The 18,762-nt window shown below is 44.2% G+C and overlaps 1 protein-coding gene across 1 annotated transcript in view; it reads right to left on the bottom strand.

Moving 5' to 3' along the window:
• The window catches only part of Fbp1 (fructose-1,6-bisphosphatase 1), a 28,960-nt gene extending 22,658 nt beyond the window's left edge, over window positions 1-6,302 (bottom strand). Inside the window, exon 1 of the mRNA XM_013034932.1 lies at window positions 5,894-6,302. Within this exon, the coding sequence (XP_012890386.1) occupies window positions 5,894-6,063 (170 nt within the window). The 5' untranslated portion in view covers window positions 6,064-6,302. The remainder of the gene's footprint in view (window positions 1-5,893) is intronic.
• Between the last annotated feature and the right edge of the window lie 12,460 nt (window positions 6,303-18,762).

Here is an 18,762-nt window from a genome sequence, read left to right on the forward strand (position 1 = left end):
AGTCTGAAGTGCAGTATAGTTAGAATACACCCCACTTACATACACATGGGCTGACACTGAGGAAACACAGCAAAACATACCAGAACAGAATATAAGTATAGTTTTCAGAAAAACAATGACAACATAGATGTCTGATCAATAAATTCTGTTCATCCTCACACAGCTCCCTAGGGTTCAAAACTTAGCTGTCCTAAGTATCACTATGTAAAACAAGTTAACCTTGAACTTGTGATCTGTCTCAACCTCCTGATATAGGATTACAACAATATATCACCATGCCAAACTAAAACCTTGTATTTTAAAATTAGACTACTTTGTAGCAGAGACTGTGTTGTTTGTTTACAAGTTCTTCAGTTCTTGTCACAGTATCTTTCTTACAGAATATAATCAATAAATATTTATTGAATAAACAACACACACACACACACACACACACACACACACACACACACTTTGTCTCTGTCAGTTGTGGGGCTTGATTGTACCTGGGCACAATCCCTCAGCTCTTTTGCTCTAGGCTAATGCTCTACTACTTTGAGTTACAGCTCTACTTCCAGTTTTTGAATGGTTAATTGGAGTTTTCTCCCTGGGCTGGGTTCCAACTTTGATCTTCAGATCTCATTCTCCTGAGTAGTTAGGATTACAGGGACAAGACACTGGTGCCCAGCTTCTTTGCAATTTTATCATCACTGATATGTAGAAAAAGTTCTTTGAGGCATTCTTATAAAGCCATTTCGGTGACTACTAGTAGTTCTTTTTTCAGACTATGTAAGCAGTGTTGATTTCAGTGGAGATCATTCTTAAGCCTTGTTTTAGCTTACAAATTATTCCCATAAAATTACCTGTTTTTGACTTGTATGTGATAAACATTTTGAACACTTTCCTAAAGTCTTAAATATAGAACTCGGTGAGAAGATAGCCATAAACACCACACACACACACACACACACACACACACACACACACACACACAATTTGTTGAAATGCTGAGCCACCAGCGTCCAGCTTTGTCTCTGTCTTATAAGCAGAAAACTTGAAGCTCCAGAGATGTTTCATCATCTACCCATATCATAACAGAAATTTAAGTCACAGAGCCAGGAATTTGAGCCTAGCTCCTCTTCCCAAACTGTGCCCTGTATGTTCCTGTTCAATTTAATCTACTCCTGATTTTCTTTTCTCCTTCCATTCTGAATCAAGAAAAATGTACAAGCATCCAGGAGCTACAGTTTTTCATGAACTCTTTGTGCCTAAATGTCAGATTGGCACACCTGGCTGCAGGCTAGACATCTCCAGCTGCATAGCACCCCAAGGTCAAGGTTTAAATGATCTTCTTATCCACCCTCACCCTATAAAGACCAGCTCCTCCTTGAGAGTTCTGGTGTTGGTTTTGGTTTTTTGCTTTGTTTTAGATGGCATGGCTCTGCTGGCAATTACTAGATGCAAATCTTCGAGAATCTCCCCGGGTCCCACAGCTCTCCCATTCAGCCCACATTCAGACTTCAACTTCACCCAACTCCTCCCCTCCCCCTTCAGCTGCAGCTCTGGTTGCCCCTCAACTGTGACATCTGGTTTTCCACATGTCTTATCTTCCAACATTATACATCTAGCTTTATCTTCACCAAATTAACCTCTATGTCACTGTCCTGCACCTTTCAAAATTTTTACAATCTCCTTCTGCATCGGCCCCCAAGGGAATGCATTGGATGTTGCCCCAAAACACCTACAAAATGTCAATACACACACAATGTCACACCCACAAACATCCCAGCATGTGTTTGTGCACTCACTGCCTTGGTCAAACTGAATGAACCACTGTTCCAGAAACCTTTTCCCAATTTAAGACACCTGCTCACATGATTGCCCAGCCAGAACTGCCCTGCAGCCTTCAGGCCCAGTGACCATCTTTCCTACTTTATGCAAAGGCTCACCTTGATACTCTACTATCCTTTGCACCTGCCATAATTGTATGGAAGTATCTTTCAGAACCCCCATTTTGTTTACAGCTAACTCCACATTTATCTTATTTTTACAACAAAGCAGCCTCGGAATGGTTTTCTATCTTCTAGAATATACACAAGGTGAATTACAAATATTAGTTTGTTCAACAGAATAAGACCAGTGAATCCCTCAGACAGTGGTTTGGAAATGTGTATAAAGGGAAGTCAACTACTGATCAGCTCCACAAAGCCATAAACTTAAGCCAAGAGAAAACTACTTTCTCCAAGGGAATGGAAACAAAGAAAGGGAAAACACTTGAGTCTGACATATGAACCATGAATGCCCTAGCTGGACTTCCAAGCTACTCAGGAAGAGCAGAAGGCTGGTCACCCCACCACAGACCTATATGCCCTCTCTCCCCAGTGGAAGGAGGGGAACAAAAACCGAAGGGAACAGGGCTCCAAAGGATATGTTTGCTAAAAAAGCAATCACTCCTAGGAATGTAATTCTTTTCTTTCCCAGTACTAGAAATTAGGGCTTGAATTCAGGACTTGGGCACTGTCCCAAGTTTTGTGCTAAAAACTAACACTTTACCACTCTGAGCCACAGCTCTACTTCTGGCTTTTTGTAGTTAATTGGAGATGAGTCTCACAGACTTTCTTGCCCAGACTAGCTTTGAACAATGATCCTCAGATCTCAGTCTCCTGGGTAGCTATGAAAACAGGCATGAGGCACTGCTACCTAGCTAGGAATGCAATTCTTAATACACTTCAAGAAAAAAAAAAAGGTGACCTTTCTTTGTTGTTGTTTTTAATGTACTATGTGATTTCTTGTTTCTTTTTTTTTGTTTAATTTCCCCCCTATGGTATATCCCCTGCTGTCACTGTATTTGATTTTGGTACCCTAATTTTGTATATATGTTTATTTGAATTAGGGAAGGGAAGGGGAACAACAGAATGCTGAGACAAAGGCCAAAGGAAGAACCAATGCAACAGTAATATTCACAAGATAATATGTTGGAAATAATCTGTACAACTGGGGGGCATTGGGAGAGAGGGAAAGTGGGAGAAAAATGAGGAAAGGAGTAACCAGCTTGACAAGAAATGTATTTATCATCTTACTTATATAACTGTAACCCCTCTGTACATCACCTTGACAATAAAAAAGAAAAAGAAAAAAAAAAGGTGGTGGTAGCTGATGACTCTTATCTCCATCTAATCACCAGAAAGTTGTAAGTGGAGCTATGGCACCAGACTTGAGCAAAAAAGCTCAAGGGCTTGAGTTCAAGCCCCAGTACCAGCACAAAAATAAAATAAATAAATAAACCTTCAAGAATGCAAAGAGAGCGATTTTTGTTTTTGCCAGTCCTGGGCTTGAACTCAGTCCTGGGCACTGTCCCTGAGCTTCTTCTGCTCAAGGCTAGCACTCTACCACAGTGCAACTTCTGGCTTTTTCTATTTCTGTGGTACTGAGGAATTGAACCCAAGGCTTAGAGTGCTAAGAAGCACTCTAACACTAAGTCACCTTCCCAGCCCAAAAAAGAAAATGATTTTTAAGTGACTTGAAAATAGGAACAAGATTTAGAGAATGAATTGTCAGCTGCTAGCCAAGAATTCATGAGAGAGATTTGAAGTTTGATGAGTTACGTTTTTTTTCCCCTGTGGTGCTGGGGGGTTGAACCTAGGTCTCTTGTGTGTTAGGCAAGCACTCTATCCTTGAGTTATATCCCTTATATACCATCTAAGCTTCATGATTTCTAAAAAATAATAATAATTAATTAATTAAGGGAGACTTGTGTGGTGTAGCAAAAGGACCTTGAAGTTGAGGTTCTAAAGACAGAGGCCAAGTCATATTTCTGACCTTGTATTCCTCACCCATACAACTAAAAAAATGGACTTGTTAACATAGGAGTCTCATTCAAGTTCAAATTCTATGATTCTATGAAAGAGAGTGGGAGAGAATGTATACAAAAGGCTCCATGATCCAACTCCTGATGACTTCCTAATGAGATAACATGGATAAGCTTCACAACTCCTTCTGGTGAATGAGGTTTGAGCAAATCTGCAATCTGCAACCATCCCACCCCTCTGGGAGCATACCCTTCTAAGGCCAATTTTTAGCACTAATAAGCTCTTTGTAGGCATGCTGTCTTTTCACATATCAAAGCCTGTAATGAACATAATTTGAAGGCCTGGCTAGAGATCTTGTCTGATTGCTACTGGCCTGACTACATATCATGCTGAGAACAGTCAAAGTTTTACTTTCCCATAAGAGTCCAGCTGCTGGTCTCCTCTACCAGCCAGACATCCACACCTGTTCCTATACCACAAGAGTCACAGAACAGTGAACACCTAAATGCCTATTATTAGGGGGAAGAGTTCTATAACTCATGACTATCTGTGTAGTGCAATAGTTTAGAAGGAGATAAGAGTTGGGGGCATGGCTCAAATAATAGAGCATCTGCCTAGTAGCAAGCCTGAGGCCCTCAGCTCAAATTTAAGTACCACCAGAAAATAGGAGGTAAATTAATATGCCCATTAATATGACATTGATGACAGGGCATACAGTTGGAATGATAAAGCAAACTCAGAAAAGAATGTTAAGTATAACCTCATTTCGTTTACATATAGGAATATGCAAATATTGGTCATGTATAAATTTATATGAGCATAAAGCAGTGGCCAGGAGCTGGGCACCAGTGGCTCACGCCTGTAATCATAGCACTCAGGAGGCTGAGATCTGATCATTGTAATTCAAACCAGCCCAGGCAGGAAAGTTTGTGAGATGCTTATCTGCAGTTAACCACCAAAAGCCAGTGATACAGCTGTGTCTCAAGTGGTAGAGTGCCAGCCTTGAGCAAAAAAGCTCAGAGACAGAACCTAAGCCCTGAGTCAAGTCCCATGGGCTGTCACATGGGCTGACAAGCCCCAGATCTGGCATGTCCCAGGACATTCTCTCTCTCCCCTCCTCCTCCCCCTCTCTCACACACACAGGATAGCCAAGAAATCAACCAGAGAACTATTAAGAGTGAATAGTGCCAAGAATTTATGTGAGGTGGGTTTCACCTTTTCCTATGTGCTCTTTTGAATGGTTTGATGTTTTTGTCAGTAAGTGCTGTCAGGAGGTTGAGATCTGAAGGTCCTAATTGGAAGCCAGTCAGGATAGAAAAGTCCTTGAGATCGTTATCTCTTAACCTCCAGAAGGGGTAGAAAGCTGGAAGGGGGTTGGTTCAGTAGTAGAGCACCAGCCTTAAGTGGAAAAAACTAAGGGACAGTTCCCAGGCCCTGAGTTCAAGCCTCAGCACAAGAAAGAAAGAATGAAAAAGAGAGAGAAAAGGAGAGAAAGAATGAAAGAAAGAGAAAGAGAAGGGAAAGAGAAAGAAAGAAAGAAAGAAAGAAAGAAAGAAAGAAAGAAAGAAAGAAAGAAAGAAAGAAAGAAAACGGAAGGAAGGAAGGAAGGAAGGAAAAAAAGAAAAGCTCTGGGAACTTAAGGGGGATCACCTGTCCCTAACAAAACTTGTTTAGGTCAAGGAGATAAAGGTAACCACGAACCCTAATTCCAAGTATATGAAGTATATGAAGAACAACTAGAAATAAAGAAGGAATGGAAGACAAAGCTACCACTTTCCTATCTGAGGCCAAATTTTGGGTAAGGGTGTAGCCGTTTTCATGAGGTGGCTGAGGCCGGCCAAGGCTGCTTGGGCCAGAGGACAGAGATGCAGGATGGAGGCAGATGCACCTGGGAGACAGAACCCGGTCCCCCTCCCACCGTGGTCACCTTCAAGGCCAAGGGGAAAGGGGGGCCTATGCAGTAAGTAGTGCAGTGCAAGCTTCCGCAGAAAGGCTCTCAGCTGTCACACGGCAGCCAGGTGAAGGGCAGGAAGCCCAGACTGGAGGTGGAGTGCCGGGCAGACCTCCAGGTGGACACACAGACAGGGGCCACGGCTCTAACTCACAGCTGCGCGATGCCCGCCTTCCGCACGGCGGAGGAAATGGCTTTGACGGCGGTGCAGAGCGAGTTGAGCAGCTGGGTCATCTCGCCCGTGCCGCTGGCCTTCCTGCCCTCCTCCATGACGAAGCGGGTCACGGTGCTGATATTCGTGTCGAAGGGGGCCTGGTCCGCCATGCTGGGGCCGGGATGCTGGTGCGCCCTGAGATCAGTGCGCGTGGCAGGTGCCGGCGGGCCGGGGCGCACCGCGGGGTGCGCGAGACAGGTGCAGGTGCTGGAGGAGACCGGTGCGGGCGGCGGGACGCGGAGGCTGAGCACGACCCGGAGACACGAAGAACCGACCGATCTCTGCAGCAGCTGGAGTGCACAGAGCTCGCCGTGGGGCCAGGCGCTGCCCGATCACCCGCAGGGTGCTTCCTGGGGGAGCCTATGGACGCCAGGTCTCCGCCCTCCCAGCCCTTGGGAACACCTGCCCCACCCCCCCTCCACCACAGTCCTCCCTCTCCCGCCCCCAACTTCTGCTCCGCCCCCATTGGATCGCCCCGCAACGTCGGGATCCACCTTGTCGGCTCCCTTCCCGCCAGCGATCCACCACCTCCACTTCCTCCACCCTCGTCCCCCCCCCCCCCCCCGGGCCTGCCACCTGCGTTAGGAAGCCCGAGTCCGGATCACCCACTTGGACTCTGCCTGAGAAGGCGTGACCTGCTGGTTCCCAAAGGTGAAGAAAGAAGGTACCCAGCTAATCAGGGAAACGCACGCTCCAGCCCACATGGCTAGAGTCAAGGTCTTTTTTTTTTTTTAATCTAATCATTTTCCAAGAACGTTTTTAGCCCTGGACAAGCCTGAGACTAATATCCTCCTACGTCTCTACCTGATGGGGTTAAAGGCATAACCCACTGCACCCAGCGTCTCCAGGCTAGATTTTAGTTCAGTCAGCCCATGTCTAGATCCTTCTGTCCTCCTTTTCTCAGGATTCCTGGAATTAGAGTTGGGGAACGTTTCTTTTCCAACCTATATATGTCGTAGGGAAAACAAATGTAGACATACAGAAAGATTTCTTCTTCTTCTTTTTATTTTCAGGCTGAAATCAGCATAGCAGACATCCTGGCTCATTTATAGACACCCTGCAGTTTGTGCACTGATGTACAGAAAACCTACCAAATAAGGTCCTGTATTCTGAAGGTAGAACAAGGCATGGAATTTCTGCCTGCCTTGAGTGACATGTGAACAGATACCTTAAAAAAAAGTTTATGGTTTGTTACATGAGAAAATGAAATAGGAAAGGGATGGAGAGAATGTGGGAGTGGGGTGAGGGTAAACTGGGAACTCAAGAAAAATCTCACTGAGAGCTGAAAGATGCTAGGGAGAAGCCAATGAAGACAGGGTGAAAAGCAAGTGCGAAGGCCCTGAGGCTGGAAGATGTGTTGCAGCCCCGCCTATGGAGGCTGAAATGGACCTAGTAAAGACAGAGCAACTATGGTCAGGGGAGAAAGGGAAGACACAGATGTTGAATCTGGAGAGCTCAGCTTACTTTGACTTTTACTTAGAAGACACCAGTGCAGTTTCCAAAAGAGGAGAGGCTTATATCTGCCCTATGTTTTCATACTCGGAGTTTGAATCCTGAGAAATAAGTGGGGGCTGAGAGGGGAAGATGTTGAGAGCAAGATTAATGGAGAGTGCAATGCCTACTAGACCCCCAAGGGAACGTCAAGGAGAGAGACAGGGTGCATACTGGAAATACAGATAAACATGGGTAAGCTGGAAAGCAGCACTGAAGAATGATGGATGGGATCGGCTGAAAGCCAGCAGGTGTGGCATCCAGAAGCCAAATGGACAACCCATGTTGTCCCATTGTTCATGAAGCCAATTGTTCATGTAGGGCAACTGTGAGCCAGATGCTGTGGAGGAAGCTGCAAGGTGAGATCTAACACTGACATCTGGATTCAGCCATGGGGACCAGCAGTGCTGATTCTCGTGTCTAGAGTCGTTTTAGGTGAGAGCGCTGGATGCAGAAGGTGATGGTAGCCCAGGAAAGATGGTGGCTGTCTCTTCAGTGACACAGCTGAGAAAGAGAGCTGCTTATCGAACATTCTGTGTAAAACACTGCTGAAAGAGGGGAAAGTCTGACCACTTTAAACATGAAATCTGCAATATAGTAACTACTACTCTGGGGCCTAGAAACTAGTCATAGCTGCTCCTGTTGAAGAGTTTGCCTCTTAATGCATCTGATTTTCAGTCCTTCAAGTCTTAGATTGTGTATAGCCATACAAGCTGTATAGTCTAGCTGGGCATTCATTGGTGGCTATAATCTTAGTTATTCAGGAGAATGAGATCTAAGGATTATGGTTCAAAGCCAGCCAGGGAAGGAAAGTCTGAAAGACTCTTATCTCTAATTAAGCCCCCAAATTCTGGAAATGGAGCTGTAACTTAAATGGTTACAGCCTTGGCCATAAAAGCCAAGGGACAGCAACCTAACCCTGAATTCAAACCTAGTACTAGTGCATGCGTGCGCGCACTTGTGTGCGCACACACACACACACACACACAAAATTATGTAGTCCAGTATGACCCATCCTTAAGTTTAAATGCTTGGGACATCATCCCAAGCTCAGGGTTTGGTTGAGCAGATCTGTTGGGTTCTTAGCTCCATTCTGAGATCTCAGGCCAGATATCTAACCTGTCTAAACTCAGTTTGTCCTCTGTAAGGTGGAAGGCTTATCAGAAGGTGTTGTGGGAAGGATGAACTGAAATAATTGGCAGAGTGCTTAGGTCAGATCTTTCATCAAGGAGACTACATAAATGGGAGAGAGCTATGTCTAAGCAGGGATAAACAGGATTCCTATGTTTATATTAATGAGGGGTTGAGGTGAATGAGGAGAAATTCCTGTAGTTAATGTCAGGGTTAAAACTAGGGTAGATGCAATAGCAAATAAGAAAATGGAGAAAGACTTCAAATGTATTGATTCTTTAATAAATAATTTTACTACATCCAAAGTAGACCATAGGGGCCAATAAAGTTTGAACAGTTACAAAGGTATATGTCTTCCAGTATAGTTTGTGCTAGCAGAGTTAGGAATGTTACAGGTAGGTGGGTTGAGATCATTAGAGAAAGGAGATTGACTGTAAACATATTTGGTGAGGAAGAGAAATTGATTTATTCAAAATAAAGTTTTAAGTTTTCTACATTGATGGGATTCTACCACCTTAACAAGCCCTGTTCTTGGGCAGAGCATGGTAGTTATATATATCTACTATTAGATTACAGGCACTTTAGGAAGTTGGTCTCATTCTCTTTTCCTTTTGTACTCAGAAAAATGGTAAATAAATAAAAACTGACCTAGATCACTCCAGTCTGACTTAGATCACATTAAAATTTTAATTGTTGAACAAATGAACCATTAACAGCAGTTACACCATTAAAGATGTCCTGATCAAACATCAAGGTCATAATCCTATTGTCAGTATGAACTTTAATAAGATTGTGCTGTTTTTCCTGGGGTAACTTGGTTCATTGTTCAAGTATGAGGCAACCAATGATCATACTACTTTAACTAGTGGATCTAAGTTAAAAAACATTCGGAGGTGGTTTTAGGCTGCAGGATCATCCCAGATGATGATGATGATGATGATGATGATGATGATGATGATGATGACAATGACAATGATAGTGTGTGTTTGTGTGTGTGTGTGTGTGTGTGTGTGTGTGTGTATGTGTCACTGGGGGTTGAACTCAGGACTTCCAGTTTGCCAGACAAGCATCCTACCACTTTGGCCAAGCTGTGGTTTATTTTTTTTAATATGGTCTCATATTTTTGCCCTGGCCAGCCTGAACCTCAATCCTCCTATTTATACTTCTCATATAACTAGGATGACAAGCGTATACCATCATGCTCAGCTTTTAGTACTTGGGATAGACTCTCACTAAGTTTATTATTATTTTTTATTGTAAGGATACTGTACAGAGGGGTTACAGTTACATGGGTAAGGTAATGAGTACATTTCCTATGGAGCATTGTTACCCCCTCCTTTGTTTTTCCCCTACCATCCCTTCCCTCCCCTCTCACTAAGTTTTTGCCTGTGCTAGCATCAAACTGTGTGTGTTCCTTCTGATCTCTGTTCCAAAGTAGCTAGGATTATAGATTTGAGCCACCACACTCAGCCAACTTCAAGTTTTTAATGCAAAATAATAAGAAGTTATGCCCTGCATTAAGGCAAATAAATGTATATTATTATGAATTGATAAATTTAACCTCCATAGTGTCAGTTCATCTTCGTTTTGTTTCCCGCACCTCCCCATTGTTTCACAGCAAGGTCGCTTTCATTGCCTGAATAAGGGACAGGTCAGCCTTCATTAAGCCATTCATACAACTTTTTTTTTTTTTTTGGTCGGTTGCAGGTCACAAACTCTGGGCCTGGGCGCTATCCTTGAACTCTTCAAAGCAAACACTCTACCACTTGAGCCACAGTGCCACTGGTTTTCTGGTGGTTAATTGGAGGTAAGAGTCTCTCAGAGGATCCTGCCAGGGCTGGCTTTGGAGGGCAATCCTCAGGTCTCAGCCTCCTGAGTAGCTAGGATTACAAGCTTGAGCCACCAGCGCCTGGCCTCTGTCTGAGTTTTAACCTATACCTAGTAATGGTGCTCTGGTGGATAATTTTGTTAAGTAATTTTTTGTGATTGTGGCTAAACATTGTGAAATATCTAATCCCAGTTCAGGTCTTAGTTATTATGTTTTGAGATATGATAAGACTACTTTTATAATCTGTTTTCTTGATCTGTAGCTTTTCATAGCTTGGAGTTTAATCTTAGCATTTGTGTGCACTCACACTCATACTGGGGCTTGAACTTGGGACCTCATGTTCTCACTTGAGTCCCTACTACTTGAGCCACATCTTCTGGTTCATTGGAGATAAGAATCGCTTAGACTTTTCCGCCTGGGGTTAGCTTTGAACTGAGATCATCTTATCTCAGCCTCCTGAGTACCTAGGATTTACAGCCTTCAGCCCCCAGTTCCCAGCATAATCTTGTCACTTTATTTATTAAACACACTTTACACCAAAGATTTATTAATTTAGGTTCATTATATGACTGGTAGTGATCAGTCATATAACAACAACACAAAACTTACCAACCTTAATAACAGTTATAACTTAGTCAAACTTTAATTCATTGCTTAAGTTATTGCTGTTATTGCTTTTGCACTAGCAACATGGCTTTAACTCAGAGCCTTGTGTCCTTACTTGTTCAGAGTGATGCTCTACCACTTGAGCAATGTCTCCATTTTGCTGGTTATTTTGAAGTGTACTTTTTGTGACTTTTTTTCCCCAGACTGGCTTTGAACAATGATCTTCCAGGTCTCAGTCTCAGCGGCCAGGATTTAATTGCTTATTTTCTTTCCCTGGTACTGGGGATTGAACTTAAGTCCCGAATGTTGTCTCTGAGCTTTTATGCTCAAGGCTAGCTTTGCTTTGTCACTTTAAGCCACATCTCCATTTCTGGCTTTTTTTGGTAGTTAATTGGAGATAAGTCTCTTGGACTTTCCTGCCTGGGGCTGGCTTTGAACCTGGATCCTCAGCCTCCTGAGTAGTTAGGATTACAGGCATGACCCATCAGTACCTGGCCTTAATTGCTTATTTTTTTTGGAGGGGGGGGGTCCGGTCATAGGGCCTGAACTCTGGGCCTGGGCGCTGTCCCTCAGCTCTTCAGCTCAAGGCTAGCACTCTACCACTTGAGCCACAGCACCACTTCCGGCTTTTTTCTTTTTGCTTATGTGGTGCTGAGGAATCAAACCCAGGGCCTCATGCATGCAAGGCAAGCACTCTACCACTGAGCCACCTTCCCAGCCCCAATTGCTTAATTTTTTTATCAGTGCTGTTTCCCAGGGGTGGGGACATTTAAACAAAGTACCTTGAGATATTTTTTTTTTGTGAGCATGACATTATTCTTCTGATATTGATGATCTAGAGGCCATAATCATTCATTGGGGTACGGAGAACTTTGCAGGAATAATTTCACCAGTATAAAAGGGGCAGGACTAAATCTATTTTATTTATGGAGGTCATTTTCAGTGCTCCATTAACTTGGCTAGAATTTTCTCTTACTTGAGATCATGAGTAGTGAACATTTGCAGATTTAGAGGAATTCTTCTTGGGGGAAAAAAAGGCTAAATTTAAGTACTGTGCTACAATTGGGAGTTAATTTGTAATCTTATAAAGAAACAAAACGAAAGTTCTAGCTTATTAAGCCTGAATATTTTTTTGTGTGTCTGATGGTTCTGAGACTTGATCTCAGGGCCTGGGTACTATCCCTGACCTTTTGTGCTCAAGGCTGGCACTCTGTCACTTGAGTCACAGCTCCACGTCTGGCTTTTTTGGTAGCTAGTTGGAGATAAATTATCTCACAGATTTTCTTGCCTGGGGTTGGATTCAAACCATGATCCTCAGATCTATGCCTCTTGGGTAGATAGAATTGTAGGCATGGACCATAGGCACCCAGTAAGATTTAATATTTCTTTGAAAAGAAAATTACATCAGTTGTTTATCCTTGTCACCTATGTCCACAGGAAGCTCACGGGCTCCAAGCCAAAGGATTTCCTTTGGAACACAGTACACAGACCTTGACTTGGGTTCAGATCCTGCTCTTGCCACTTATCCTGAGCAGGTGATTGGAGCTCACTGGAGAACAGTCTGCCTGTCCATCACTCTGGACTAGTGACTGCAGACACATGGCAGTGTTGCTGGGAGAATGAATGATACAGGGGATTCAGGTAATGTTTAAGGACAGGATCCAACATGACATCTGCATCATTACATGACTGATGCTCACTGTTTTCATCTGAAAGGGACTTGAGCCAGAAACTCATGACAGCTCATGCCTGTAATCCTAGCTACTCAGGAGGCTGAGATCTGAGGATCACGGTTCAAAGCCAGCCCAGGCAGGAAAGTCCATGAGACTCTTATCCTCAATTAACTACCAAAAAAGCCAGAAGTGGAGCTATGGCTCAAGGGTAGAGTGCCATCCTTGAGCAAAATGCTCAGAGACAGCACCCAGGCCCAAAGTTCAAGTCCCAATGCTGGTGTGTGCGAGTACAAGCACACGTGCACACACACACACACACACACACACACACGCACACACACATGACAAAAGAAACGCACACGCACACGACAAAAGAAAAACAGAAGGAACTGGAAATTGGCACCCTGTGTGAATGTTTGCCTGCCTGCAATTACACCTTCATGTTCGTCAACAGTGACTAGATCTTTGCCAGTCTGGGTGCATGAAATCCAACTTCTGGTTTCAGCCAGGGACAGAAGCAGGTGACGGCCAGGAGGAACTAAGCATCTTGCTTGGGCTTCCTTGAATGTGGGTTCCTGGAAACATCAGAAAGCTCTGATGTTTCTGAAATGGTTTCTTCCAAGATTGCAGCAGCATGGGGAATGTTACCAATTATGTAATGACTAAATCTGTAAAGAAACAGCTATGTTTCCTCATCTGTCTCCCACAGAGGAGGAGGAGGAGGTCAGCTCTGGTTTGAGTCAGAGGCAGGAAGTTGAGAAGGAACAGAGGTTACTCACTGCCCCCACCACCCACCTCTGAACCTGGGCAACCTCGGCTTGCTTCGCCTGCTGGAAGAGCAGTGCATTTGTGTCTCAAGGGAGATAATACCATGAGGTGTTCATGATCAAGGGATCATGGCAGCACGGCCCTCCTGGGGTGAACTGGAAACTCCATTGGCCCCAGCAGTCTTCCACAGATGGCAGATAGGCCCAGAGATTGGAGAAAACTGGAGGAAATCACTGATGGCAAACTTAGAGTCTCCTTGGCACTGGCAAAGTAGCCTTCATTTGCCAAGGACCTTAGTAGCAGCCTTTCAATGAGCCTAGCACTCCCACAAGTGGCTTTTAATCCAACCCCTATTTACAAATGAGGCAACTGAGACTTTTCAAGGTGGCAGAAGCAAGACTTGGTCCTCACTCTGATTCAAGGCTCACCTGCTGCTTGATCTCAATGACCGCCTCCAAGGACAGCAGGGGCTCTGAGCATCCTGCAGCAGCTTGGAAATGCTGCTTTCTGAATTGTCCACTCTTGAGCTCTCTACCTACCTCTGACAGCCTGGATTGTTCTTTTATTTTCACACAGAATATAGTTATTGGGCACCTGCTGTAAGCCAGAACCATACCACATGCTGGAGGAACTGTGGGAAAACAGAGTGGATATATCTCTGTGCATTTGAGTTTTTATTTTTATTCTTTGTTGAGGAAACAGGAAATAAAGCCATAAATCTAAGTACATTTCGGGTAACAAAGAGTGGTCTGAAGATCATAAACAGGGTAATGGGGTTAGAAACTTATTGGGGACAGAGGAACAATTCTGAGGAGATTGTCTTTGATTCAAGACTGTACAATATAAATGAGCATGGCAAATGAAGAGCTCACAGAAGAACCTATATGGGAACAAGCAAAGGATACAGAAGGTACAAAGGCCCTGACTGAGTAGATTTGTATACTGTATTCAAGGAACAATAGGAAGAAAGTCAGTGTGACAAAGGAAGAGCCTTAGGAAATAAGGCGAGTCAAGGATGCAAGAAACAGATTATGAAAGACCTTGTAAGCCATAACAAGACACTTGTGGGGGAGCATCATTCATGGTACAGAGGATTTTATCATTTATTTATTTTGAGGGTACTTGGATTTGAACCCAAAGCTTCCCCCTTGCTAGGCAAGCATTCCAACACTTAAGCCACGCCCCTCCCTCCAACCCCTTTTTTTTGCTTTACTTATTCTTCAGATAGGGTCTCATACTTTTTGCCCAGGCCTGGCCTTATGTTTCAATCATCCTCCCTATGCTCCTCCTATCTATGCCTCCTGAGTAGCGAGGATTACTGGCATGAGCCACCAAGGAAGATTTTAAGCTTGAGGATGGCCTGGCTTAATCTAAATGTGACCACAGACCAGTGATACACAAAAGCTAGGAGACCCCATAGTGAGTTTTAGCTGGCTTGGCAAATCTGTGAAGACTGCTAGCACACTACTTGTCAGTCTCTATTTTTCCAGGTGAATGTTTTCAGGCTCTTCAAAATTCTACTGCTGGGCTGGGAATGTGGCGTGGTGGTAGAGTGCTTGCCTAGCAGGCATGAAGCCCTGAGTTTGATTCCTCAGTACCATAAAAACAGAAAAAGCTCGAAGTGGGACTGTGGTTCAAGTGGTAGAGTGGTAGCCTTGAACAAAAGAAGCTTAGGGACAGTACCTAAGCCCTGAGTTCAAGCTCCAAGACTATCACACACACACACACACACACACACACACATATGACATGGGATCGAAGCTCTTTCTCATCCTTTTCTGGACCACTGACCTCTTGGAGTGCCTTCTGACACTGTACTGTTCTACTATTCCTCTTCTTCACTCCATGATCCCAGGATTCATTGTCTAAGAAATTATCTTTGTTTTTTTTTCCTTCCTCTGCAGAAAATACAGCAGAACATCCTGACTATGGCAGCAGCAATGAGACAAAGCAGAGGAAACACTGAGCCACAACACAGTAGCAATAAAAAAAAAAACAAACTCAGCCAAGGCTGACACTTCAGAGCAGTCTTCTGAAAGGGTGCTAGGACCTCCCCGTACACACTTCATTCTCCATCAACCTGCCATTGTCTATAGACCTCCCTGGAAAGGAACTTGACAGGAAGAGGTGGGATCTCATCAACAGAGAGCTGCGAACTAAATCCTGCCTGCCAGCAGCAGTCCCAAGACCTGGAGGCCAAGTTCTTTGTCCTCTGTGAGCATCTCATGGCATGCACTTTTGCCAAAGAAGTCTAGGGATTTGGAAAAACAAGAGACAGGGGCTGCCTGTCTCCTGGCTTGGCTTTCCTCCATCAATTATACCCTCAGTCACTCTCTCCCATTTAAGTCCCATGTGTGGCCACGGGCATTGCCACCACTAGCTCAGCTTCTCTTCTGGTTCTAGCTGGGGCCCTTTCTACCTTTTTTTTTTGGTCAGTTGTGGGACTTGGACTCTGGGCCTGGGCACTGTCCCTCAGCTCTTCAGCTAGCACTCTAATTTGAGCCACAGTGCTACTTCCGGCTTTTTCTGCTTATGTGGTGCTGAGGAATTGAACCCAGGGCCTCATGCATGCAAGGCAAGTGCTCTACCACTGAGCCACCTTCCCAGCCCCCCTTTCTACCTTTAAGCCTGAACTCCCAGTTCTCTAGCCACTCCCAAGCTGCATCCAGCTTGGCTGTGGATTCTCTAAAAACCAACCTCTCTTCATTTTTCTTGGTGCTTTGCAGCTGAAATTATGACTGTGAATTGCTATCTGCTGAGTGAGGCCTACTCTCCAAGTCATTGCCTGGAACTCTTAATCATTTCACTAAGGGGCTCAATGTCCATTTGTGCTCTCGCTTCAACATGTGGCTTCACCCTGAGATTCTGTCTCAAAAAACAAGAAAGTAAGAAAGGGGAGCCAGGTGCCAGTGGCTCATGTCTGTAATCCTAGCTACTTAGGAGGCTGAGATCAGATGTTTGCAGTTCAAAGCCAGCTCAGCCAGAAAAGTACTTACAACTCCAATTAACCACCAAAAAGCTACAAGTGGGGATGTGGATCAAATGGTAGAGTGCCAGCCTTGAATGAAAAAGCTAAGGGACAGAGTCCAGGCCCTGGGTTCCAGCCCCAGGTTCAAACACACACACACACACACACACACACACACACACACACAATCACACAATCACACATACACACAGAAAAGAAGAGGAGCAGCATGGTTCTTCCAAAACTGGGGTTCTTGCAAATGTCCTAGCTGACCTATCCCCTTAGGAAAGTTCTCAGCCCATTCACAACCTGAGTACCCTGAAGCTGAAGCTCCTATTTCCTTGGGCTGGGAGTGTAACTTAGTGGTAGAGCCCTTCACCAGCTTAAGGCCCTGGGTTCAATCCCAGAACCACAAAATACATAAACAGGTTTGTGCCTACTTAAACCCAGTACACTCATTCCAAAGCTTGCTTTTAGGCACTAACACATTGCTTCTTTATCCTCAGATGAGTCTGAGAAAGAGAACATACAGATTATAGGACTGGCTCTGCTAAAACCCAGGTTACTTGTGGAAATATCCTACTCCTTGGGCCCAACTTCCTCATCTGTCAATAAGGATGAATTAAATGGTTCTTGTGAAATTCCTTTCGTCCCTCATATTCTTTGAGTAATAATCATGGCCAAGGACTGTATGCATTACTCTCCTTGCACAGTCTTGACTTGCTTTGTAAATAAATGATTTCATGTGGCTGCACCACACCCTGGTGATGAAGTGCAGTCAAGATTCACTCCCCCCCACCACAAATGAGGAAGTTGTGGTTTGGAGAAATTCAGTAACTTTCTCAAGGTCATGGAGCTAAGAAGCAGAGGAAGGACAGTAGGACTTGGACATGCTAATGCTGGGGTCTTAGCCTCTCTGGCTTCCAGGATCTCAGAGTCCAGGTCTCACTGTGGCCTCCACCCTTGCCCTATATATAGGTTTCTCTAGGCCTGAGTAATTTCTGGTGGGTCTCAGGATACCAGCACTGGACCAGCTGCCCTCAAAAAGGCTACAGCCTTCACTGATTCCATATATTCCCATGACTTTGTGTCCTGCATCCTCAAGTAAGCTCCAAAGAAGAAAGGACCTGCCCTCAAGTCACCAGGGCATAAGCAGATTAGTGTATTGAGGGAAAGAAAAACGTTTTCACTCAGAATAGCACTACAGTACCCAAACCAAACACTGTGATTCACTTCAATTGGTTCTAAGACCAAAATACTAGACACAAACCATATCTTACAGATGACTTTCATGACAAAAGAACAATTAAATTATTAAGGCATATTAATTATACAAAACATTGGAAGAGAGAAGGTAGATAAAGGGAGCAAGAAAGGGTGGGTGGGTGGATGCAGTCATAATATTCCAGGTATATATGTGAAAACAGAACTAGGAAAATTGAGGGGATAGGTGGGGTTGGGAGAAATGGGGGAGGATTATGAAAGGGGTGACATTAATCAAACTGTCATGCTCATAAACTGACATGTTCAATTGAAACTTCTTTGTACAACTACAATATAAAAACACAAAATAATGAGCTTTATTGTAATATTTTATTTATTTATCTTTTTGGGTCTGGTCGTGGGGCCTGAACTCTGGGCCTGGGAGCTGTCCCTCAGCTCTTCAGCTCAAGGCTAGTGCACCACCACTTGAGCCACAGCACCACTTCCGGCTTTTTCCTTTTTGCTTATGTGGTGCTGAGGAATCAAACCCAGGGCTTCAGGCATGCAAGGCAAGAGCTCTACCACTGAGCCACCTTCCCAGCCCCTGTAATATTTTCTTACATGATCATATTCACCTCTTCCATAACCTTCCTATCCTCTTCCATGTTTCCCTAAATCTCCAACCTCTGTCCTAAAAAACATTGGGATTTTTCTTTTTCTTTTTTTGTTAGTCATGGGGCTTGAACTCTGGGCCTGAATGCTGTCCCTGAGCTCTTCAGCTCAAGGCTAGTGCTATACCACTTTGAGCCACAGTGCCACTTCCAGTTTTCTAATGGTTAATTGGAGGTAAGAGTCTCATGGACTTTCCTGCCTGGGCTGGCTTTGAACTGTGACCCTCAGATCTCAGCCTCCTAAATAGCTAGAATTACAGGCACCAGCCACTGCTGCCCAGCAACACTGGGATTAAACAAGTCGTTTAAGGATACAGGTGGACCCGTTGCAACAATGAGAAGTACAAGTTGTCATGTCAAAAACAAACTTTACAACTTTGGTGGGGGGGAGGGGGGAGGCTGGGAAGGGATGTGAAGGGTAAACAAAGGAGGAGGCTGCAATGCTTGATAAGAAATGTACTCATTATCTT

The sequence above is a fragment of the Dipodomys ordii genome, unplaced genomic scaffold (genome assembly GCF_000151885.1).
Source record: "Dipodomys ordii isolate 6190 unplaced genomic scaffold, Dord_2.0 Scaffold201, whole genome shotgun sequence".
Taxonomy (NCBI): Eukaryota; Metazoa; Chordata; class Mammalia; order Rodentia; family Heteromyidae; genus Dipodomys; species Dipodomys ordii.